Below are 24639 nucleotides of genomic sequence, written 5' to 3' on the forward strand. Positions count from 1 at the left end.
GCCGACAATTAGGTATCAGTTCTGGCGAACCATTGAGAACCGGCTGAATCTCACCACTGTGTAACTAGGACAACTGCCCAGGGCGCAAATTTGAAGAGGGGAGCAGGGGAATTAATAATTTAGGTTAATTTGGCAAGGGGGTGTCAGTATTCTGTCTAGCCCCAGGCGCTAAGACATCTAGTTATATTTCTGTTTACATAGTATGTATAATGTACATAATGCATACGTGTGAAAACTGTGCTTGGAGGTATTGTGAGCATGAGAGGCTAATGTAGTATGATGTGTGTGGGTGCCATACACCTGTCTGTTAGTGTGGTGTTATATTCACAATGTCCAGGATCATGGGGTAGGTGTGATGAATTGGTATGTAGTATAATGTCTGAGAATTAAGTGGTGTGTGTGTAGAGGAGTTACTGTAGGAAATATGTGTGCCTTTTAATTAGTGTGTAAGGAGGGGACAAAGCTTACTGTGTGGTGTTTATTGTGTGTGTGATTGAAGTACCATCAGCTGGAGGGGTCAATATGCAAACAGCCAATCAGAAACGGCTAGATAGTGTTGCTGGTGTCCTCATTATCAAACATCCTTACAGCAACCCTCAGGTATCCGCAAAAGATACACCTCTTAGAAGCATATCTGGGAATATCTCCAACTGTAATCACATGTCCAGGTGTGTGTGTGTGGGGGTTGTATCACACTTACATGTGCATGCCCTTAGTCTACTTAGCTGTATGACACAGAAATTAACTTCAGACAAACTCTAAATCAAGCAATCAATCTTAGTGAGCCACGTCGGACACTCTTTCAAGATTTCATGTTGTCATTACATACAGGCCAGGGTGTAGGAACACTAAGACCGATATACCCATTCTTCCTTACTCGCAGATTCTGGAACCTTGACTCACAATCGTTCTGGTCGGATCCTACAAGTTTAGGGGCAGGCTCCTAAATAGATCACCCCTAATCGTCTTTGTCCATGAAGATCTTCGTTGAGCCGTATCTTCAAAGGTCCAAGAGAGTAAATTGTCTGAACAATCTGGCATCAGTCAGACTGTTAATTATTGTCTCGAGTTGTGTGGTGGACTTGTTTCAAAAGAGATGTGAGAAAATATATATCTGCTTGTGAGGTATGTGCCAGAAACAAAACTCCTAGGACTTTTCCTTTGGTCAGTTGATCATTTTTACCAGTGTCTACTAAATCATGGACACATATATCCATGATTTTTATTGTCAAGCTACATTCTTCTCAATCATTTTGTTCCCCTTACTGGATTACCGTCTGCTAAAATCCAGGACCTTTCTTTTTGTTCAGCATATTGTCAGGTTACATGGTGTTCCTGTAAATATTGTTTCTGACAGAAAATCACAGTTTATTTTCATATTTTGAAGAGCGTGTTCCAATCTAGGGATTGATTCATCCATGAGGAGTTATGATCTACAGGACGACCGGTCAGAGTATCTGCCTTGGGGCTCGTAACAATTCTTTACACACTCCTACCGGTATATCGCCATTCTTCTCTATTTATGAGTGTCATTTCCTTTTCAGCGGTCCTATGATGTTCCGGAAAATTAACATACTGCTCTTAGCTGGAACAAGGTTCTTTTTCTGACACACTCTGTTTTTCAGTGTAATTTATTTGCTGATCAGTAGAGTAGACAACCACACTGGCACATTAGGACCTAAATACATTGGCCCCTACAAGGTTATTAGAAAGATAAATTTGGTGTCTGTCCAGTTGAAATTGCCATCTCTTCAGGAGATTTTAAACATCTGTGTTAAAAATTGATGGGAGCTTCTTTTTGGCTGCCTACACCTATCGGAGCAAGATCGGTTTAGGGGTGCCGTTTCCTGGGGAAAACAGCTGCACTTTATGCATCAGCCAAACAATATTACAACAGTCCAATGTCTTGGTTCAAGTAGCCGCAGATAGTTTTATTCAGCAGTTCCAAAAAATAAACAAAACATAAACAAAAGTCCTAGCATGTCCGGCTTCTAACTAATACATTAACAACACCCTCTCTAAAGCAAAGGACCTGACGTCCTACACACACAAAACAACAGTACTTACCAGTAACAATTCACAGTGTCTCTCAGCAGGCATCTGACCTGCGCCCCATGTAGTGAGAGCCTAGCAACTTGTTACCAGCAACACACAGGTGCAACTCCTGATTACCAACAGAGTCTGGTTGGTTGGAAGCACTGAAATGGGTCTGATGAATGGAGCCTGCCCTTCTCTCTCCATTCAGAACCCCAGGGATCCATACACTGGCTTAAACTACAGCTCTTTCCCAAACACAAACAATCTTCCTGGGGTTTTAAAACACACAAGACAGAACCCTGGGACATATATATCTGCCTTTAACAATTTTTCCAGTGCTTCTTTCGCATCTTAGTACAGGCATCTGTAACTCTCGCTCCTGTGATAGGTGCAGTGTACTGTGCTTGAGTGCTTGACTATTTTTTGATCAGCTGGATATGGTTATCTCATGTGATTGCTATTTCAAGTAGCATACCTGGCAACCAACAACCAGCACACTGAGCAGTGACTCGCAGTGATGCCTGCACCCAACTCTTTTAACACTAACCCCCTTGAGAAGGGGGGGGGGGGGGCTGCCTATGAAAGAATCTCTTTAATCTTTCACCATGAACATCCTCAGGGGGTAACCCAAGAGCTTTCTTCACGGCCATATGCTTTCCATAATTAATAATTAAGATGTTTCCTAAACCATCTGAAATCCAGAATGATCTCTATCTCATATTCCAGTTCTTTATCAATAATGACTGGAGGAGTCTTGCAGTGTCTTTTGTTGTATATTGAGAAGATCATCCTTGTTAGGGAGCTTCTGATTGGCTGCCTCCTGCACCTACCTTGGTGTAAGCAGCTGTATCTCTCAATCCCTGTGAGAGGTGCAATATACTTTGTATGAGCATTTGACTTTTCATGGCTCTTGGACAATTTTGCCTTCTGGTTACCCTGAGTATGTGGCAGATATGTACTGGCTGACAGAGGGGGGAGAAGGACGATAATGTTGCATGGAAGTGATAGAACAATATTTTTCCAGTTTTGAAACTTTATATATATATATATATATATATATTGACACATTCTAATTGAAGGTAAATTCTCTATTGATTTCACATGAGAGGGCATCAGCGCTGAAGAAGCTGTTTCCCTCCTATCTGCAGGGGAGACCCTGGAGCTGTCGACTGTGTGGAGGACTCCAGGGGTCGAGATGGCTTTGGACTGTGGGGCAGGAGACTGTATAGAGAAATTGGGGGGTTGTAGAAAGTATAGATTGGAGCCAAAGGAGGCCTGAAACTGGAGTAATGGGCAGAACTACTGATTAGTCAGTGGGCCCATCTACGGCAGAACTACCAATCAGTCAGTGGCCTATCTGCCCCAAAATTAATTTTGTTGTTTTTGCGAGACAGAATAATCACTGTTTAGTAACTGAAATTAATGCATAGGGTCCGGTGGGATTGTGGAGTGAAGCCACATTCAGGGGAAGGGGAAGCCCTGAGTAGATTCTCATATCTTCATTATCAGTGTAGTGGTGAGTGTGGATATTTGATGGACAGACAAATGAGGCATTGCTAGTGAGTAAAGAAAGTGTGATTGGCCCATTGGTCCTACACTTGGGACCCTGTGGGCACAGTCACTAACTTGCTTAGTAAATTGCATGTTGCAAAGTTGCTCCCCAGGCGACATGTATTTCACCCACTGAGATAAATGTCATGAAAAAGTTACATTCTCTATTTAGGACAGTCTCCTAAATGGCTACATCTCACTTTAGTTTGTGTTCAGCAACATATCTGCATGTTTGTTGCATTTCACAAACAGTAATACAATATAATATAAAAAAAGGAATATGTAAAACCAAAGTAATTAAACTTTCTAATTTATGAAATTAGAAAAAAATACAGCTCTGTGTATTTGTATGTAACTATACACCTCATTTTTTGTCTACAAGCATCATCACTTGACATTACTTTCTGCGCTGATTATTATCCACTGAGAAATACATTTAATGGCAAAGCTCCCCAGCCCCCCCAGCAGGTTGTTAGAGGTACTGCATGCAGGGAAATGATGTCTTCCAAAATCTAAATATATGACATAAGTTTTTATTTAGCTGTATGTACAGATGGAGCATTGTAGGTTTTGTGAGTGTAGTATAGTAATGGCTGTGTGCAGCTCACACAACATATACATTGAGCTGTATGAGGAGAGTATGTCAGAGGTAGGTACTATGGGGCTATGTAATAGGGACATATGGCTGTTTTGGAACTACAAGTCCCAGCATGCCCTGACAAGCATATGCTGGGACTAGTGGTGACAGATGACGAGCCCCAGGCTGGCCATGTTTAGCTGAGTCACTGTGTGCTCCCTGCTGCCCAGGGGCTCTGGTTGGACAGCTCCATGGTTCCTGCTGTGTCACCGCTGTGACGTGTTTCCGCTTCCGGTGCAGTCTCCAGCTTAGCGAAGATGGCGTCCCCGATGCAGGAGTCCGAGGAGCTGGGGACAGAGAGCGAGCTGCTGGGCTGCTCGGCCCGGGACGTCGCCTTGGTATGTGCCCGGGGAGGGCAGAATGTGTCCGCCCCGAGGACTGGTGTCCCGACTTGTCCTTATGTGGGGGCGGCGTCCCCGGGGGAGCGGAGTGTCATCTCCAGCTGTGTGCACCGACAGCTACCGTCATACACAACACTGTGCCCAGACTTATATACCCTTATACCCAGACAATGCCCTGCTTTATATATCATTATACCCAGACACCACACTGTACCCAGACATATATATCCTTATCACCATACACACTATACTCTGCCTTATATATCCTTATACCCAGATGTACACACCATACCCGGGGGAGCGGAGTGTCATCTCCAGCTGTGTGCACCGACAGCTACCGTCATACACAACACTGTGCCCAGACTTATATACCCTTATACCCAGACAATGCCCTGCCTTATATATCCTTATACCCAGACACCACACTGTACCCAGACATATATATCCTTATCACCATACACACTATACCCTGCCTTATATATCCTTATACCCAGATGTACACACCATACCCGGGGGAGCGGAGTGTCATCTCCAGCTGTGTGCACCGACAGCTACCGTCATACACAACACTGTGCCCAGACTTATATACCCTTATACCCAGACAATGCCCTGCCTTATATATCATTATACCCAGACACCACACTGTGCCCAGACATATATATCCTTATCACCATACACACTATACCCTGCCTTATATATCCTTATACCCAGATGTACACACCATACCCGGGGGAGCGGAGTGTCATCTCCAGCTGTGTGCACCGACAGCTACCGTCATACACAACACTGTGCCCAGACATATATACCCTTATACCCAGACAATGCCCTGCCTTATATATCATTATACCCAGACACAACACTGTGCCCAGACTTATATACCCTTATACCCAGACACCACACTGTGCCCAGACATATATATATCCTTATCACCATACACACTATACCCTGCCTTATATATCCTTATACCCAGATGTACACACCATACCCGGGGGAGCGGAGTGTCATCTCCAGCTATGTGCACCGACAGCTACCGTCATACACAACACTGTGCCCAGACTTATATACCCTTATACCCAGACAATGCCCTGCCTTATATATCATTATACCCAGACACCACACTGTGCCCAGACATATATATCCTTATCACCATACACACTATACCCTGCCTTATATATCCTTATACCCAGATGTACACACCATACCCGGGGGAGAGGAGTGTTATATCCAGCTGTGTGCACCGACAGCTATTGTCATACACAACACTGTGCCCAGACAACCACCATCACCATTTATTTATATAGCGCCACTGATTCCGCAGCGCTAGGAAGAACTCATTCACATCAGTCCCTGCCCCATTGGAGCTTACAATCTAAATCTCCTAACATACACAGAAATAGAGAGACACAGACAGACACAGACTAGGGTCAATTTTAATAGCAGCCAATTAACCTACCAGTATGTTTTTGGAGTGTGGGAGGAAACCAGAGCACCCGGAGAAAACCCACGCAAACACGGGGAGAACATACAAACTCCACACAGATAAGGCCATGGTCGGGAATTGAACTCATGACCCCAGTGCTGTAAGGCAGAAGTGCTAACCACTGAGCCACCGTGCTGCCCTGCCTTATATATACCTATCACCATACACGGCCTTATATGTCCTTATCACCATACACACTATACCCTGCCTTATATATCCTTATACCCAGATGTACACACCATACCCTGCTATATATATCCTTATACCCAGATGTACACACCATACCCTGCCTTATATATCCTTATACCCAGATGTACACACCATACCCTGCTGTATATATCCCTATACCCAGATGTATACACCATACCCTGCCTTATATATCCCTATTCCCAGACACAACACTGTGCCCTTATATCCAGATATATAGACAATACCCTGCCTTATATATCCCTATCCCCTGACACAACACTGTACCCAGCCTTATATATATCCTTATACCCAGACACAACACTGTACCCAGCCTTGTGTAACACTATCCCCAGACATACACACTTTACCCTGCCCTATGTGTCCCTATACTCAGATATACACACCATACTCTGCTTTATATATCCTTATACCCAGACACATACTCCTCATACACTGCTTGATCTTTCTGCATGCTTTGCTGGTCGGCGAAAGGATCATTGTCTAGTCTGGCCACATGTAGTTGCAGAATTGGATGAAATCCAGCAAGTGGCTGGATCACTTTCGGTAATAGTTAGCCTGCTAGTATGATTAGAAGATGATCACACACACACTGTCCGGCAGTGGTCATCTCGGGACATTTTCTGACCGCATTAACCAGCGCGCCCTACATGCCTAATAATTCTGTTGCTTTTGACGGGTATCACGGTAGTTATCGGGTAAAATGCCTGCTGTTGTTTATATTGCTATGTGCGTGGCCAGCATAGCACAAATCTGTCCTGTTATATCTGCTTACAGCTGTGATTGTGTTCATTTAGTCATTGTTTTAGTTCTAATCAATAAAACAGTTTGTAAGACCATCATTGACGTTAATGAATGCAGTTTATATTGTTTTTATCCTTGATCTTTTTTTGTGTGTATGTTATAAGGAGATGCAGTTTTTATTTCTTAGCAATTTGCAGGATGGAGAATGCCACAGGCATATTTAAAGGTGATCCTCCACTTCACAGAATTATATCGTCCAGGCATATCTGCTTATTTCAATAGGCCTTAGGACAGATGAGCGGTGTGGATTCAGTTGTATCTGATACCCCAAATTGTGCTTGACAATCATTTTCTGTAGGTGGACATCCCATTTAATGATATAAAATAAATAATAATTTGTAGGGTATTGCATAAGTAAATCAGGGATGATCATGAGCCAAAAATGAGGCTTCTAAAGGGGAAATTCAACAGACCACAAGGTACAGTTGCCTTGATGAGCGGAGATTTTAGGAAAAACTCTGATGCACTGTGTCTCTGTGGACTGTTCCGGAGACACATCGCAGCACCTCACTTCAATTGAACCCCCCCTCCCAGTCCCAAATTTTTACTTCTCATACATTTTGTTTGTAGCACTGGGAGCAAAATATTTGTCTGCGCACATTGACGACAGTAAAAATGTTATGACTGGCCTTCACCCACGTCAGTGGTGGTCCAACAAAATGTTTTGTGGTTTACAGATAAAACTGTAACATCAGGCAGTAGGCTTAGGAGACTGAGGAAATTGTGGCATTATTGACTATGAGGGACGGTGATGACTCCGGCAGGAAGGAAGATAATCTGCTCCGTTTTGGACATATTAAGTTGGTAGTATTGCGACAGCCACATGGAGACAGTAGAGAGACAGTGGGTAACACAAGAACAGAAGTGGAAAAGTCAGGGTAGGAGAGGTAGATTTGGGTCTTCAGCATAGAGGTGGTAGTGAAGGCCCAATGAACCAATTAGTTCTCCAACAGAAGAGGGCCAAGAACAGAGCTCTGAGAGATCTCAACACTGTGGGGAGTGAAGGTGAGGATGTGCCAGGACAACCATAGGAGAGAGTAGTTGTTTTAGTAAAATGAGAAGTGGATGGGTTTAAGAGTTCTTAAGTGGGGGGGAGCATGAGGATGGTGAGTTTGAAGGAAAGGAGGTTGTCCAAGAGCTGGAGTGTCAAGTAGGAGAAACTAGAGAGGAATGGGGGCGGCAAGGTCAGGGGGATATCTGTCACATTGGATGGGAAATAAAGTCCACTGGGATCGAGGAAGTAAGAGAAAGAAGTTTTGTGGCAGCAGAGACGGTGAGGTTGTTAAAGGAATTGTTGAAATCACGTAGTATGACGGTAAACAAGTCAAAGGGTAGGAAAAAAAGTGAGCCAGACAGCATAGTTGTTAACGAATCAGGAAACTGGACCTTAGGGGAATAAATCACAGCAACACAAAGGTGGAGAGGAAAGAATAGCATATAGTGTAGACTTCAAAGGAAGACAAAGAGAGGGAGGATTCCTGGGGTATGACTCGGAGATGCAATATGGAGAAAGTAAAATGCTTATTCCACCACCTTGTCCGTTCTCGGTCTGGGAGTTTGGATCAGTAGAATAGATCATGGTTAAAAACAGATCTTGCATTTAAAAATACACATGAAAATGGGAGGTAGCAGAGATATGTGGAAAAGGTTGGGAGGGATTTGGAGGTATGTGGTAGATGGAAAGTTTTGGAGTGTAGTGTGAGCTGATAGTGGAGATCGCACGGGCCCTAGGGTTGGGTGAAATGTCTCCAGTAGCCACGAACAGGAGTAGGGAGAAAAAGAGCATGGAAGGATGATTTGTGCATGTGAAGTTTGTTTCTGCTTATGAGGGCCGGTGAATGTAGTGGGTGCAGGAAACCAAACAGTTCATGGTTGCAGACTAGCGAGGAGTGAAAATAATAATAGGGGAGAGAGAAGTGTGGTGAAAGCAAGTAGGTGGAAGAGCATAGGTAAATTGGGTAGGTGCATGGTGGGGAGATGTGGGTGAATATGGATTAGCTAAGGTAGGTAATGAGAGAGGAACAATTGATCCCAGTGCACTGCAATGGAGGAGGTGGAGGCTACTTTACTGCCCTCTGGCTGGGGTTATTAGGTAGGCAGTCTGCAGCTTGGACACTGATAGTTGGGCTCAGTGGGACCAGCTACCAGAGATGGCCACAGTTGAGCTCAGTGGGCAGCCGAGCAGATATGGAAACAGCAATGAAAACTAAGCTCAGTGGGACCAGTAGCCAAGTGGAGATGGCAACAGCAGTGACAATATTGAACCAAGGGTACAGCAGCTGCACTGAAATGTTAGTACTGTAGAGCCTAGAAAAGCTTTGTTTTAGGGTTTATATCAATCCTCAGCGCTACGGTATTGTTTACCAACCGTACCCAGAAATATTTGATGCTTTATATTTGTAAGAATAAGAAAAAGTGGAAGGTAGGGCATAGATCTGAGCTACAGTACAGCTAACTAACTGCTGTCCACATGCCTCAAATGTAATCCTCAGTGTGCAGAATAACATACAACATAAGGTTGTATGCTTCTAGTAAGTACATTGAAAATTAGTGCTATATATTTGCTATACTAACTTTTATAAAATAGAAATTCGATGATAATGCCAGTGGGATGGATACAAACTGCTCCTTGTAAATTAATTGCACGGAATCATCAGCTATTTATGTAGCGCCACTAATTCTGCAGCGCTGTACAGAGAACTCACATCTCTCCCTGCCCCATTGGAGCTTACAGTCTAAACTCCCAAATATACACACACTGAAAGAGACCAAGGTCAATTTAATAGCAATTAACCTACTAGTATGTTTTTGGAGTGTGGGAGAAAACTGGTGCACCCGGAGAAAACCCACGCAAGAATGGGCAGAACATAACTCTACCTAGATAAGGCCATCGTCGGGAATCAAACTCATGACCCCAGTAGAAGTGCTAACCACTAAGCCACAGCAGTATATGACAGTGTTCTAAGAACACAAGTGCTGCTTTACACCATGGGGTGGGCACAGTGGTTAGCATGACTGCCTTTCAGCACTGGGCTAATAAGTTTGATTCCCGACCAGGTCCTTATCTGTGTCGAGTTTTTATGTTCTCCCTGTGTTAGCGTGGGTTTCCTCCCACACTCCAAAGACATACATAGCTCTAATGGGGCAGGGATTGACATGAATGATATTCTCTGTACAGTGCTAAGTAATATGGTTGAGCTATATAAGCCATAATAACAATCAGTCAAAGCTAGGAGCCAGCAGTAAATTTAAAGAGCCAGGAAATATCTGCATTAATTGACATCAACAGCAGGTTTCCAAAAATAGCTGCCACTGGTAACTTTTTAGATGCATTGGTTACCTGGCTCCTGGGATTTGTCCAGCATTGCCTTACAAAATGTTTATTTAGAACTGCAACAAATTTTAAGGAAGCATTGCGTTCTGTTATTGCCCCGAATATCTAAAAATAGCAATAAAAGTTGTTCCTCTTCTTGGGGGCCTTAATATGTACTGCTTTAAAGTACCCAGTGCATGCTTGATTACATATCTTCTGGAGTACACAAATAACACACTGATTTTGTGTATATTAGTATCTGTGTATAGACAACATGTTGTTTATTCTATGTTCCTTGTCATTAAAAAGAAATGGCTCCAAGCAACTGATCTTCCCAAAGAAGTCTACCAGCACCTTGCTCGTTACGTACCCAAAATCTACTGCCGAAAAGCTGACCCGGTCACCGATCATGAAGAAATGTTGGCGCAGCACGCACTACTGGGACCTTTGGAGTGGTATCTGTGCGGAGAAGACCCTGCCACTGGGTTTCAAAAGTTGGAGCGAGCAAACAAACCATCTCAGCTCTGTGGTCGAGTGTTTAAAGTGGGTGAACCGACTTACTCCTGCAGGTGGGTTGCTAGATTTTTCTTCTATAAGCCATTAATCATAGAGACATAAGAAGCTATCAATTCGATATGGTTTATCGCTATTGCGCAGTATACAGTAGGGCACACGTATTAAAATGCTCAAAGCGCCTCCACACAGTCTAAGCAGCAACTAGTTCCTTGTGAATTGTTAGGCTGCGTTCTCATGAATATTGGCCCCGCCCACAAAATGGCTGCCTCCGCGCCATATGTAGGGGACAGGTGCACTTTAAATGTCTTCTAAAACAAAGGTCCTGAGATTTTAAAGTGAGAGCACCTTTATACAATTCCATTTGAAAATAGATTACGGGCTCATTCACACAGGAGTTCTTCTCGAGTCTTGTTTGCAGTCTCGCATTGTGCATGGATCTTACTTGGGAGAAGGTTTAGTTTGCATATATATCCCCAAAGGCGTATCTGTTGCTTAAGCTGGCCAGATGGTGATAGGTGGTCATCTACTGGGGGCCCACACTTCTGTTTCCACTGTCCATTGAAATATTATATAGTCTCTCCAATATACCCCAGCCAACAGGGGTATTTTATCATGCATGGGCCAGGTGTGGAAACCTTAGATATTATTTATTAACATTTATTTATATAGCACCAGCATATTCCATAGCACTTTACAGTTGGAATATATAGAATAAAGTTTACCTTTATGGATGTTCTATAAAAGAATTTACCTTTGCTCTAACCCACTGCAGCCTACTCATTGTAGTAGCATTATATGGTTGCCATTAAATTTGTTGGGCTTATTGCCCACAGTGAAGCTTCTTAATAACAGGCAATTAATGTACAGGCAATTACCTGGCTACAGTGCACAGTTTCCTCTTTATTGTCTTAATTATATTGTGTTGTTTTTATAGACTAGATCTGGGACTAACCCAAATCATCATTTATTGTGTGTTGACTACATGTGGGGAATTCTCTATCCAAGTTTAAAGACCTCAGCCTGTAATAAACTTTCAAACTAGTGCATGACCTGTGTCAAATGGATCTTTTTTTTAATAGGTCAGTTAGGTGTTCTGGTTTTCTTGTGGCAAAAATTTGGATCGAAAATGGTATATGTGCATAGTTGATGTACGTAACCCCAGCAATGCACACAGCGTTTTAACAGGTGAATTCAGTCATAAAAAAACAACTTTTGAGGAAATCAAGAAATTAGTGAGTGGATATATTTAGTACTGATATAATTAAAAATCAGGTAATAAGATAACACTGAAAAATTATGGGTTATGAGTTTTACCAAAGCAATTTGGTTCTGTGTATCATGCAAGATTAAAATGTCTGTTATCAGGTTCTGCCTCTCTGTTCTCATTTGTTTAGTTACGGCTCCTGTTATTTATTGTCGTTTGTAAGACACCACAGTGTTTTGCAGCGCCAGACTGTGGGGAAAACAGGACATACATATGTAGCGGACATACAAGGCAGACAAAATAAATGTAGACATGAAAACAAAGGCTAGGGGGTCCTGCTTGTGAGAGAGCTTACAAGCTAATGGGAAAAGGGCAGAGCTGAGACGGGAGGAGTGAGCGTGACTCAGATTGGAGATTAGGACAGTTGTCAATGTGCACTATTGTGAGTAGTATAGGTGCGGGGAGTAGAGTACACTCTGATAAAGAGATGGACATTCAAAGAGTGTTTAAGGTGTCGTGGGGAATTCCATAAGTGGGTTCCAACACTGGTAATATCTTTTAGCCGGTTGTGAGAGGTGGCTACTAAAGGTGATTCTCAGGTCAGTGGTAGGTGTAAGAGGGCGAGAGGGAGATTATTTTGAGATAAAATGTGAGATGAATGAGGTGTTCATCGTACGTGAGGGTAAGCCATTTGAATTGGATTTTGGAGAATATGAGGAGCCATAATAGGGGGTTTTAGAGTGATGCAGCGGATGTGAAATTAAAATCAGGGACACTCACTCATGTGACTTTATGTTTGCAAGTTTACTTCCTTTTAGGTCCCAATTAAGAGTTATATTACTATTAGTCTTGGTAAATTAGTTCATCATGAGTTTAAATTATGGGGAATTGAGAACAGTAATTTAGACTTTATATTTTAGATGGGAGAAAAAGGGAATATCCTGGCAAAACAGGGCATATGGTAGTTCTAGGTTTGGTAGAGGTATTGTATTGAGATATAACCCAACTTGGGCAAATATAGTGAGTTTGTACAGAATATTGTACATAATATAAGCAGGGTTGTGTGATTAAAATTAATGTATTGTGTATAGAAAGATAAATCTGGCTGCTATATCGATATCCGAATCACTTTAGGCGAGATAGTAGCACCTTTCTGTGCTTGCGTCAGTGCACAGAGGACACAGGCACCAGGGGTGCACGGGGCACCAGCCATTGAAGAGACGGTGGGGTCAGCGAAGGCCACAAGCAGAGCACAGTTCATTTTTAGTTTTAGGCTTGCACCCAAGTATGTGGTGTGGCCATCAAGTTGTCCCGGAGGTGTGCCAATAGTTAGATGTCAACAGTCGTTTGGGCTACGTGTCATCCAGCATTTATCCAGCTCTGTGTTATAAAAATATCTATGCAGGCCGAGTTATGCCATGTGTCTAGAGGGAACGCAGCGGAAGGTGACCACAGACAAGCAGTTTGTGTTTTTGGGAGGAAGGACTTGCTGTCCAATGAGTTTAACTGTTTGTATAGAACCAACAGCATCTTCAAATGCCCATTACACACACTTTAAAAAAAATCTTTTTAATTTAATGCATATGAGAGAATTGGGATCACTCTGCAATTTGCATCTTGAACTGGTTGTTATTTTTATTCATTACAGATTAACCAATCGGGCGCTCAGTATCAAACTGACAGTGTTCACAATATTAATAGGCACACAATAAGCTGCTACTACAGGGGTCACTGAACCCTACTATATTACTATACTGCTACTGAGGAGTGTTGAAGGAATAGATTGAAAATCTATGTGCATGTTTAATTTGAAGCTGGTAATTATCCATTGTATTAGTGGATGGTACGGATCTCAGTAATCGTTTAGAGAGAGAGGCTGTGAATGCGATTTGCTGTACAGCTTTCTCATTCATCCACTCTGGGGGTCACTGCTACAATGGGGTTGTATGAGGGCGCAGGAGTTGACACTTAAACAGTTAACTAAAGTTGCTGCTGACTCCTTCCCTTTGCAACCCCTACCAGCCTCAGTGTAGTTTAAGTGCTGTTAGCTCAGCTTATTAACAGCCAGACTGAGACCGCGGCCATGGCAGTAGGGGGACCTCTCTCTCATTTATTTCTCTGTCAGATTCAGGGGGGTTTTCTGAAGAAGAGGGGGAAGCGATTGAGGATTCAGATTCTACCCAGTTGGGTGATTTTGACGAGTCAGTAAGGAACCAGGGTATTCAGGATCTGGTTATGGCAGTACGTCAGACCTTGGATCTGGTAGAACCAGAGGAGCCGGGTCCTTCGAACCAGGGTCTGTTCACTCATAAAAGACCTAAGGTGGTATGTTTTCCTTCCTCGGTGGAGCTCACAGATAGCTGAGGCAGTTTGGAAACAGCCGGATAGAAAATTTTCTGTTCTGTGTAGATTTGCAAATCTATAACCCTTACAGGAACAGGAAGCGGCGCGTTGGGAGCAGGTTCCCAGAGTAGACGCGCCAGTAGCTCGGTTGGCTCGTCATACCACTTACAGGTGCCGAGTTCGGCTGTCCTTCAGGACCCTACAGACTGGAAAATAGAGAGTTGTCTTAAGTCTATATTTTCTGCTGTGGGTTCATCTTTCAGACCCATGTTTTCTTCGGCATGGGTAGCTAGAGCCATGGAATCCTGGGTTGATCAACTTGCGGTTGCGTTATAGGATTCAGAGTTTCTCCCGTTAGCTATGCATTTAAAGGAGGCATCAGGTTATTTGTATGAGGCAGCACAGAACGCAGCGTCTATTTCTTCGGCGGTTTCAGCTGCGGCTGTTTCTGCTAGGAGAATTCTCTGGCTTAGAACTACTACTGAGTCTCACCATTCGGATCTTGGAACAACACGGTTGGATTATAAATTATCCCAAGTCTGTTAGTTCCTTCTCAAAGAATGATATTTCTGGGTCTTTTAATGGACGACACCAGGTGTCGGAAAGATTTCCTTCCAGAACCAAAGGCTTGTACGTTAAGGGAAGCAGTAAGAAGGCTCCTGCGTCATTCACGCCCTTCCATTTTTTTAGGCATGAAGCTTTTAGGACACATGGTGTCCACGTTTGAGACTCTTCCATACAGTCGGTTCCACTCTCGGAGATTCCAATGGGATCTTCTGAGGCAGTGGTCAGGATCTCCTCTTCATCTCGATACTCCACGTATGATCCTTTCAGCGGAAGCTCGTCTCTTTCTTCTTTGGTGGTTAAAGCTGAGCCATCTGACAGTGGGATGATCCTTTGTTTCTTGGTCCTGGTCTCTGGTAATTACAGATGCCAGCCTTCAGGGTTGGGGAGCTGTAGTTCTCAGTCTCTGTCTGCAGCGTCTGTGGACAGATAGGGACCACCTCCGGCAAATCAACATTCTGGAGCTGAAAGCGATGCTTCTGGCCCTCAGGGGAGCGCATTTTCGATTACAGTGCTGACCGGTATGTCTCCAATCAGAAAACGCGACTGCGGTCGCATATATAAACTGACAGGGAGGAACAAAGAGTGCGGAGGCCATGAAGGTGACAAACCAAAGCATCTGGAGACCCTAGGGTTTCTCGCAAAAGGTTGTGCAAACCTTGATGCGAGTGCGCAAACCTTCCTCAGCTCGTATATATCACAGGGTGTGGCGAGCTTACATAGGATGGTATGAACTGCATTCTTCCAGAGTGTACTTTTTCAAATTATCCCATCTCTTGGCTTGCCTACAAACCGGTTTAGAAGAAGGACTTCGATTGGTTTCTCTGAAAGTATCTGCTCTATGGGTATTTTTTCAATTATTACGGACGTTCGTTCTTTTTTCCACCTGCGCGCCATAGCATCTGCGCGCAGGGTGTCAGAGTTGGGTGCATTGTCATGTAGGGCCCCATATCTAGTTTTTCATGAAGACAGGGCTGTACTAAGGACGGTACCTTCGTTCTTGCCTAAGGTTGTGTCAGGGTTCCACATTAATCAAGATATTGTGGTTCATCTCCATCTGAGTCTTCTTTTCCTGCATCCTTGGATGTCGTTAGGGCTTTGCGAATTTATGTGGATAGAACATAGTCTTCTAGGAAAACGGATTCTTTCTTTGTTTTATATGATTTCCAAAAGAGGGGTTGGCCAGCCTCCAAACAAACCATTGCTCTGTGGATCAAGTCCATGATCAAGCAGGCTTATGTGAGCTTGAACAGGCCTGTGTCGGCCAGGATTACTGCTCATTCCACTCGTTCTGTGGGGCCATCTTGGGCCGCGCACCATGGGGCTTCTGTGGATCAAATGTGTCGGGCAGCCACCTGGTCACGAAGTTCTATCAGTTTAATGTGTTCGCGTCGGCCGAAGCAGGGTTTGGCCGCAGTGTTTTGCGGGCCGGGCTATCGGTGCATTCCCTCCCTTAGGGGGCTGCCTTGGTGTATCCCTATTGTAGCAGTGTCCCCCAGAGTGGATGAATGAGAAAAGGGAATTTATGTACTTACGTTAAATCTCTTTCTCTGAATCCATCTGGGGGAAACTGCGTTCCCTCCCTTTTGCTCTTCTACTGTATGGTCTTGGGTGATTGCTCTTATCCTTGGGGCTTTTTCTTTTTTACACTGAGGCTGATAGGGGTTGCAGAGGGGAGGAGTCAGCAGCAAGTTTAGTTAACTGTTTAAGTGCCAACTCCTGCGTCTTCATACAACCCCATTGTAGCAGTGTCCCCCAGATGGATTCAGAGAGAGATTTAACGTAAGTACATAAATATCTTTTTGTGTACATATGCAAGGTATGGCGATAGCCGAGAAAGTCATAATACACACTTAGATATTTTACAGAAGACTGCAACATTGTTACCACCGGCTCGTTAACTGTTTGACGGAGAGAGCATAGTTGGCTTCACAGTTTGAAGCTGGTAATCATTTATTTATTTAGTCTATCGATGAATGATACGGATTTCAGCGGGGCTCGTAATTTAGAGAGACCGGCTGTGACTGCAGTGCTGTGGGGCAGCCGATTGTGATTCTATGTGTATAAACTTTGGAATTAACCCTGAGAAAAGGGCTACATGGTAAGTTATCTCTTAAGTATTTCCACGAAGACCACAATTTAGTAATAACAGCTCTTGTCTTTGCACCTATCTTGAATACTGCCTGGGTATAGTTAATCACTGAATGTCCAATTAAATAAAGAATTCCTATGAATTTTCTTATCTTTGGATAACTATAATAATCATGCAGCTGATGAAGATTGCTTGTTACTTTAGTGACTTTTGTCTTAAAGTGCCAGATGAAAAAATTATTTAGTTTGCAAATGTAAAAAAAAAAGAACTTCTACTTGAAATTCTACCTAAAGATGCTTCCCTCTGTGTAACCAGAGAGCATTCATCCCCAATGTCCTTGTCCCATAGCTTACTATCTCTCCTGGGACCACAACAGGCTCTCTGAACCTTGTCAGGGCTGGTGTAGGGCCGGCCGGGTTCAATTCAAACAATTGTCACTTAATAAACCAATCAGGTGTTGCATTCAGTGCACCCCATCAGCACTATCTGTCCAATCGAGTATTGCTTACAGTGCACACCCACCGTTCACAGCTCTTTGGATCTTGCTTGATTGCTCCACTTTTCCTGCAGCTGAGGATCACAAAGTAGTGACTTCTGCACTGTTTCTAGCCAAAGGGGTGGGGATCCAGAAAAGTGACCCCCCCCCCCCCCCATCCCCAACTCTCCTGGGGTAAAGCTTCTTTGTGTTGAATGGAAACTAAATTTTCACGATTTTCCTATAGAAAGTTGTGACACTTGTTCATATATTATTTGTTTTAATACTGTACTGTTAGTGACTCTAAGGAATATACTAAATAAATATAATCAAATTAATGAATGTCTATGCTTTCCTTTCCAAAGGAGCCTGTCTTATGTAAAACCCTTTATACTATATATAGATAATTACTGCATGTTTTTTATTTTATTGTGTAGTGTAGATCCTTCCCATGGATCACTGTATTCATAGCTCCACTTAGGAGGAGGGGGGAGGGGCAGCCTGGGATCCAGAACACATTGAAAGCTGATTGGTGCACCACATTTTTGATGATCGCGGAGGAGCTGGATGGTGCACAGTGGGGTAAATTCAGGTGTTATTCCAGCCACTTTAAGGTGCACAATGTTTTAATTTTGATACAAACCTAGTGTATAGCATCTTATTTCAGTTGTCCTCTTTATAACTTAATACTTTGACTCAGCCATGTGCCTTGAATGTATAAAAGTCTTTAAATAAACAGAATAAGTGATCACAAACAGGAAATAGACTGAAAGCGGGCCGTGTACTTGACCTCATTTACAGTTTTGCTGTGAAACGACAAAGCAACTGTTCCCTACCACTTCCCGTCACATTGAGTCATTTGTGTCTCACTCTATCTAGCCCTGATCAACTTTTGAGAGCAGCATCCCCTAAAAATAGCTTCTGTGGAGATCCAGTTATCTATTGTGCACACAGAGCGCACTGTCACTAGTCAGCTTCCATGCATTCTGGTGTTCTAAGGAGAGTAATCCTATGTATAAGATGGACACTTATGGCAGTAAGAATGTAAGAGAAACTATATGCCACATTCTACAAGCTATAAAGCACGACTGTTTCTTCAGATCGTACAGTAATACCCCGTTCACTGTGTCAAAAACTCGGCGACCCTTGTCAAGGCTGTGAGGGTTGTAACCCTGTCTGAGCCGGGTAGCCTCCAGTCTGAACGGTAAGACCCAGGTTGAAAAACCCAGGTCTCACCGAAAGCTGTTGACAACATAAAAGAAAAAAGAAAAACTTACATCACAAAAGGAGCCAATCAAATCTCCTCTTGTGATGTTGCCATGGAGTCCCGGGCAGACCCGGTTCAGTGTGATCCCGGTGGACCCGGGAATTTGCCTGGGTCGGAAGGCTCTGTCCCCCAGCAATATCCTGGGTTCATACACCCGGGATATTGCATGGGCGGCAATGTGAAAGTGGTATCAGTAGGATTTTCTATGGCTCTTGCTTTGTGATAGGTTGATACTTAGCCTTTAGCTTAATCAGAAATATTAATGACAGCATTACACAGTAGAAGTGCATTAATTGGGCAATGTACAGCCCTGGAAACAAGTGTATAGTAATTTGTATTTATTTACTTGAGCCAAGTATAATGGATTCAATGTGTCTATTTGCTGTCACCAAATAGACTATAAAACACGTAATAATCAACATCAATCTTTTATACACAATGCTGCAGAAAAACTTCCACCAGGATCAGAATGGTGTCCATTTAAGCTCCTAACTTTTATTTAAAAGCACAACATCGATTTGGAAATGTGTTCACCAGAATATACGGTCTGAAACTCGTTTGTCCGTTACAAGATCCACCGTTACACTTGTGACATGGTCGGGCAGAGTCTATGAACTTTGAGGGTGTCTCCCTCATGCCTTGGTGAACTGACAATGTATTAATGCTGAGATGTTTACTATGCACTGATTTATTTATAGAATGTTTTTCAATAAGTGTTTTAAAAAAAAATAAATACAACATGCAAAGTAAAGCAGTTTACAAAACAATGATAAAGGCCTAGGCTTTCCTATGATAACTGTGTTCGGTATAGCAAAACAGTATTCCAGTGCACAATTACAGAAATATAAATTTACTATATAAATATATATTACACATATGTATTAATAACTACAGTCAATACTTGAGTAGAACAATAATGTATGACATTTAATATTTAAAACAACAAATTAATAAAAATGCCCTAAAGATGGGGTTGAAATCTATTCTAGTCCTTCTCCTAAAAAGCAGCAGCTGTAGTGCTTATATATGAAAGGTGTCTGGTAATGTCCGAGCACAAATGTCTAACCTGACCTTTTGGAAGCCTAACATACCAATATGTAGAACATGAATGGAAAATAGGCGAAGACTTCCTGTCTACGGATACGTTTGAGTTCCAAAGGGAACTTTGTTGGAAAAGTGTTCTTACTAACACCATGATATATTAATAAACCTCTATTTCATCGACTATGTGCTGAAAATCTGTATTACTATATCATTTGGCCACAGGTTTGGTATACTTGTTTTCTCTGTGGGATTATACACAGTTAGATATTTTCAGTGATTTTCTGGTGACGCAGTGTATTGAGCGCTGATTGTGTATGTATATAAGTGTGTAGGGTGGTCAGTGGGTACTCGTGTGTGTGTGTGTGGTCCTTTCCTTACTGGGGAGAGTGAGGCATCACCACAACATATTAGTGTGCTGATGTGTTTATTCTTATTTTTCAGAGACTGCGCTGTTGACCCAACGTGTGTTCTGTGCATGGAGTGTTTTTTAGGAAGTGTTCACAGAGAGCACCGCTATCGGGTTAGTAACGTCTTCCTTTTCATTATTGCAATAGTGAACTTTTATATGTAGCACTGTGTCTTTCCTTACTCTTGTGTTATCCTGATGTCACTGATACTTTACAGAAAACATGGCAGGAAGATGATCAGCAACGCTGCGTTATTTGTGTATTTTTTTTTTTATTTTTTTTTTCACTTCAGCAATGTTATTGACAAGGTGCACAATTACAGTGTCAGTGTTCTCCCCAACACCTTTTTCCCGGGTGCTCCATCAGGCTGGTTTTACTTGCCATCCAGCTCTTGGAGCCCAACAGAGTCCTATTAAATTGGAATAAACCTTTGTTTCTCCTATTAGGACTGGAACTGTGTGAGCACTACATCCAGCAGTGTGTGTTACACCACTGACCACCAGTCTGACCTGTTCTGGCAGGTGTGGGCAATAACCTCCAACGTTCTTCATTATTATTACAAAGTATTATAACTGCCCCCATCTGGCTGCTTCATAATTTCACCTGGCTGGCAATATTTTCTGTGGAGAACACTATATATACTATACAAATGATGTATTATAAATATGTAACCAGGTACTTTTAAACCGAGAAGGCAGTTAACTTATAGAATATGGCAAGATGCAGAATTCAAAGTGCAAAAGGTGTGTCTTAGTAAGCAACATGTAGGTGCTTTCAATTGTAAAGATTGAAATGAGTAATGTTACCATGTTTATAGGTTTTAACAATACTGTAAAGTCACACAAAAATCCTAGATATATAGGGTAAAAATGTATCACCATTCCAGGAGAGCATTAAGGAAAGGAGATCAGCTCAGAGGGAGAGTGTTGCAGTTAGAGGATTTTCGATACTTATTCCATTTGTCTGATGATACGGTCCAATTAGCTTTGTATGGGAAAGGCTGGAACTGACTTGGCACCGACACACACAGGAGCAGTAGGCGAAAGCCAACGTCAGCCTTCGTAGGCAGAAGTTGTGATACTGGGTTTGTTTAGAACTCGACTCTGCTATGAGACCAAGCAGACAATCTCGCGCGTTTAAAAGGAGAAGGCAGCCAATCACATCATGAGAGAACACCAATGTTTGCAAGCACTGGGCATAGATATGGTAGAAGACTGCAGCTGTAATATAACATTTAGGCCACTCTGACCCAGTATCTCACCCATGTAACTAATAAGGGGCCCCTATGAAAATTATAGACTGTGTAAGTCGTAATTATGGACTGGAAATTCTGTTTTCAGTTGCTCATAAGATTTGAAAACTTGCTCTGTTCATAGTTGTCCTTTTGTCCATAGTCTCACTCTTTTCCCTCTGTGTATCTTTGTCATCGGCCCAAGAGCAAACAAAACCTAACTTAAAACCTGCACTTGAGAAAATAATAAAAGCAAATATTAAACCATCCACCGCATACAAGTGGTGAGGTGGTCTTAACTCTGATTAATGAGGGTACCTACATTGGATAACATTTACTTACCAAAAGGTTATCCCAATTCAGGTAATGCATCCCCTGGAAGGCTCAGAGCCACCACAAGGCAGCTCCAGATCTCCCATTGGAGCCTCCCCAAACATTGCTAAAAAACCCCCAAAACAAATCAAACCTTTTTATTTTTTTCCTTTTGTTTCCCAGATGACCACGTCAGGAGGGGGAGGGTTTTGTGACTGTGGAGATGCTGAAGCCTGGAAGGAGGGTCCATATTGTCAGAAGCATGGGCTCAACATCTCTGAAAATGAGACCGAGGTAATCATGTGATGTTCCGATTCATGGCAGCAACTTTGTGTCCCTGAAAATAAATTAATAACCAGTGTTAGTATTGTCTGTATAGCTGGAAAGTCGAGGGAGCATAACATTTAGGGAGTTTATCTCTCTTTGAAAATCCCAACTTGGAATAAATATGTGACACACAAAATGCGTGTTTTGTTCATCTCATTGATGGACATACTGTCCGCTGTTTACATTGACTGGGCAGTATTTTATCACTGCTGCAGTATCGCTAGTCTGACTTATGAATCCATTCGTTTTGGCAGCAGCCTTTGGAGGGGTGTTAGGTGGCTATAATTGAACGCTGTGCTTCTTAAGCGGCATTAAAAACAGCTGAATCACTCCCACTGGGGGGGGGGGGGGGGGGGGCAGGGTTGAGTGAGATACTTTTTCCTTGTCGCACGAGAACGCTTCAGTTTAGAAGACACTGTGCTCAGAGGATTGTTTCCCCCTCCTATTCATGTGTCAGTTTTAAGATTGATCCTGCGGTTGTGAATGATGATGCACTTTTCTGGGTGAGAAAATGTAACATGACACTACATTCTGTCACCGGAACAGCAGCAAGTTAGACTTCACCGCCCAATCCTGGTTGGAGAAGCCTCAATTTTCCTCTTTATAACATTTGCTGACTCTTAATAGCTTGTTACTACCCCATGTTCTGACCGTTTAGTTGGTTATATTTAAAATGAATTTAGTTTTTTTTTTTATTCCTGAAAATAGGGAATGTGCACGTGGATGTTCAATCATTCAGTTTCATTTTTGACAACTGAACAGAAGAGAGATAGGATCTCACATCTCGTTGATTTCTGTTGAGAGACTCCGTCTTGGCCAGTTAGAATGTAGAGCCGGTTGACCATCATCTCTCTCTAGAAATCTCTATGTACAATTCTGTCTCCTCTATGTTCACCTGTTAAAATTTGAACACAGGAGAAAATAAATGTAGGAATTCCCGAATTCACATAGCATTTGTGATATGTACTCAATAGCTCAAATTAAGTCACCCGGTAATGCCTAACGTGTAAAATTATGCATTAAACTGGTAGAGGAGAAAACCCTTCCAGCTAGGATAGAACATCAAGTTTTATTACCGATTTTCTTCTTTTCCCAGGACCCTCTTGTCCACTTGTCAGAGGATATGGTGGCACGGGCTTACAATATCTTTGCCATCATGTTTCAATACACAGTGGACATACTCACGTGGGAAAAAGAAAATGAGCCTCCTCCTGGACTGGAGCCCGTGTGAGTATGAAATATAGATGTATAGACGAGCGTCACATGGGCGAGCTTTCCATGGCTAATTTGGGGAATACACTAAAGCAGGCCTGTCCAACATGCGGCCCTCCAGGTGTTGTGAAACTACAAGCCCCAGCATGCTTTGCCAGTAGACAACCAGTTGATAGCTGGTAGGGCATGCTGGAACTTGTAGTTTCACAACACCTGGAGGGCCGCAGGTTGGACAGGCCTCCACTAAAGTATTACATATATCTTTTATAGTATTAAAAATATTTTTAGAAACTTGAATGAATTAGGTAATGGACAGTGTATAACTAATAATCAAACACTGTCCATTAGGTAATGGACAGTGTTTGATTATTAGTTATATATCGACTGTGGTAAGTGTGTTGATATCTGCAACCAGGAATATCAGAAAGGGACAAGTAGATTGTTTCTGATAGGAACTGCTCGGATCTATGTACCAAGCAGAACCTCACAGCTCCTAATTCTCTAATTTCTTTACATTGTATATGCAGGTAAATAGTTTACAAGTGGCCTAGTGGTTAGCAATTCTGCCTCACAGCACTGTGGTCATGAGTTCGATTCCCGGCCATGGCCTTATCTGTGTGGAGTTTGTATGTTCTCCCTGTGTTTGTGTGAGTTTCCTCCGGGTGCTCCGGTTTCCTCCCACACTCCAAAGACATACTGGTAGGTTAATTGGCTGCTATCAAAATTGACCCTAGTCTCTCCCTCTCTGTCTCTCTCTCTCTCTCTCCCTCTGTGTCTGTCTGTGTATGTGTGTCTATATTAGGGAATTTAGACTGTAAGCTCCAATGGGGCAGGGACTGATGTGAATGAGTTCTCTGTACAGCGCTGCTGAATTAGTGGCGCTATATAAATAAATGATGATGATGATACTAAACTAGAAATGAGCAGAGCATGGATTCTGTGTCATGTGATCTTTGTGTGGCCATCATCTGTGATTTGAGCCCTAGTTTAGTAATCCCCATGTGAAGGTTCATCCGTGTGACAGGTGCGTTTCTGTCCGAGGGCAGGGACTGTGTAATTTAATAATTGTCTGTTTTTCTCTCAGGGATAAAGAGGATAATTATTTCTGCATGCTGTTTAATGATGAAGTTCATACCTACGAGCAGGTCATCTACACTCTGCAGAAAGCTGTGAATTGCAGTCAGAAAGAAGCTATTAGTTTTGCAACAACCGTGGATCGAGATGTAAGTGTTTCCACATTTCCTTACAATTCAAACAGTCCTGCTTTCAGTTTGC

The 24639-nt window shown here is 42.7% G+C and overlaps 1 protein-coding gene across 5 annotated transcripts in view; it reads left to right on the forward strand.

The window, feature by feature from the left end:
* The first annotated feature begins 4454 nt into the window (after positions 1 to 4454).
* UBR2 (ubiquitin protein ligase E3 component n-recognin 2) overlaps positions 4455 to 24639 on the forward strand; it is a 71951-nt gene continuing 51766 nt past the window's right edge. For all 5 annotated transcript variants that reach the window (XM_075204185.1, XM_075204187.1, XM_075204186.1 and 2 more), the window contains exons 1-6: positions 4455 to 4563; positions 10680 to 10939; positions 20317 to 20395; positions 22009 to 22119; positions 23249 to 23379; positions 24449 to 24587. In XM_075204185.1, coding sequence (XP_075060286.1) covers positions 4483 to 4563; positions 10680 to 10939; positions 20317 to 20395; positions 22009 to 22119; positions 23249 to 23379; positions 24449 to 24587 — 801 coding nt within the window. In that variant the 5' untranslated portion in view covers positions 4455 to 4482. The remainder of the gene's footprint in view (positions 4564 to 10679; positions 10940 to 20316; positions 20396 to 22008; positions 22120 to 23248; positions 23380 to 24448; positions 24588 to 24639) is intronic.

Source organism: Mixophyes fleayi, chromosome 3 (genome assembly GCF_038048845.1).
Source record: "Mixophyes fleayi isolate aMixFle1 chromosome 3, aMixFle1.hap1, whole genome shotgun sequence".
In the NCBI taxonomy this organism is placed as follows: domain Eukaryota; kingdom Metazoa; phylum Chordata; class Amphibia; order Anura; family Limnodynastidae; genus Mixophyes; species Mixophyes fleayi.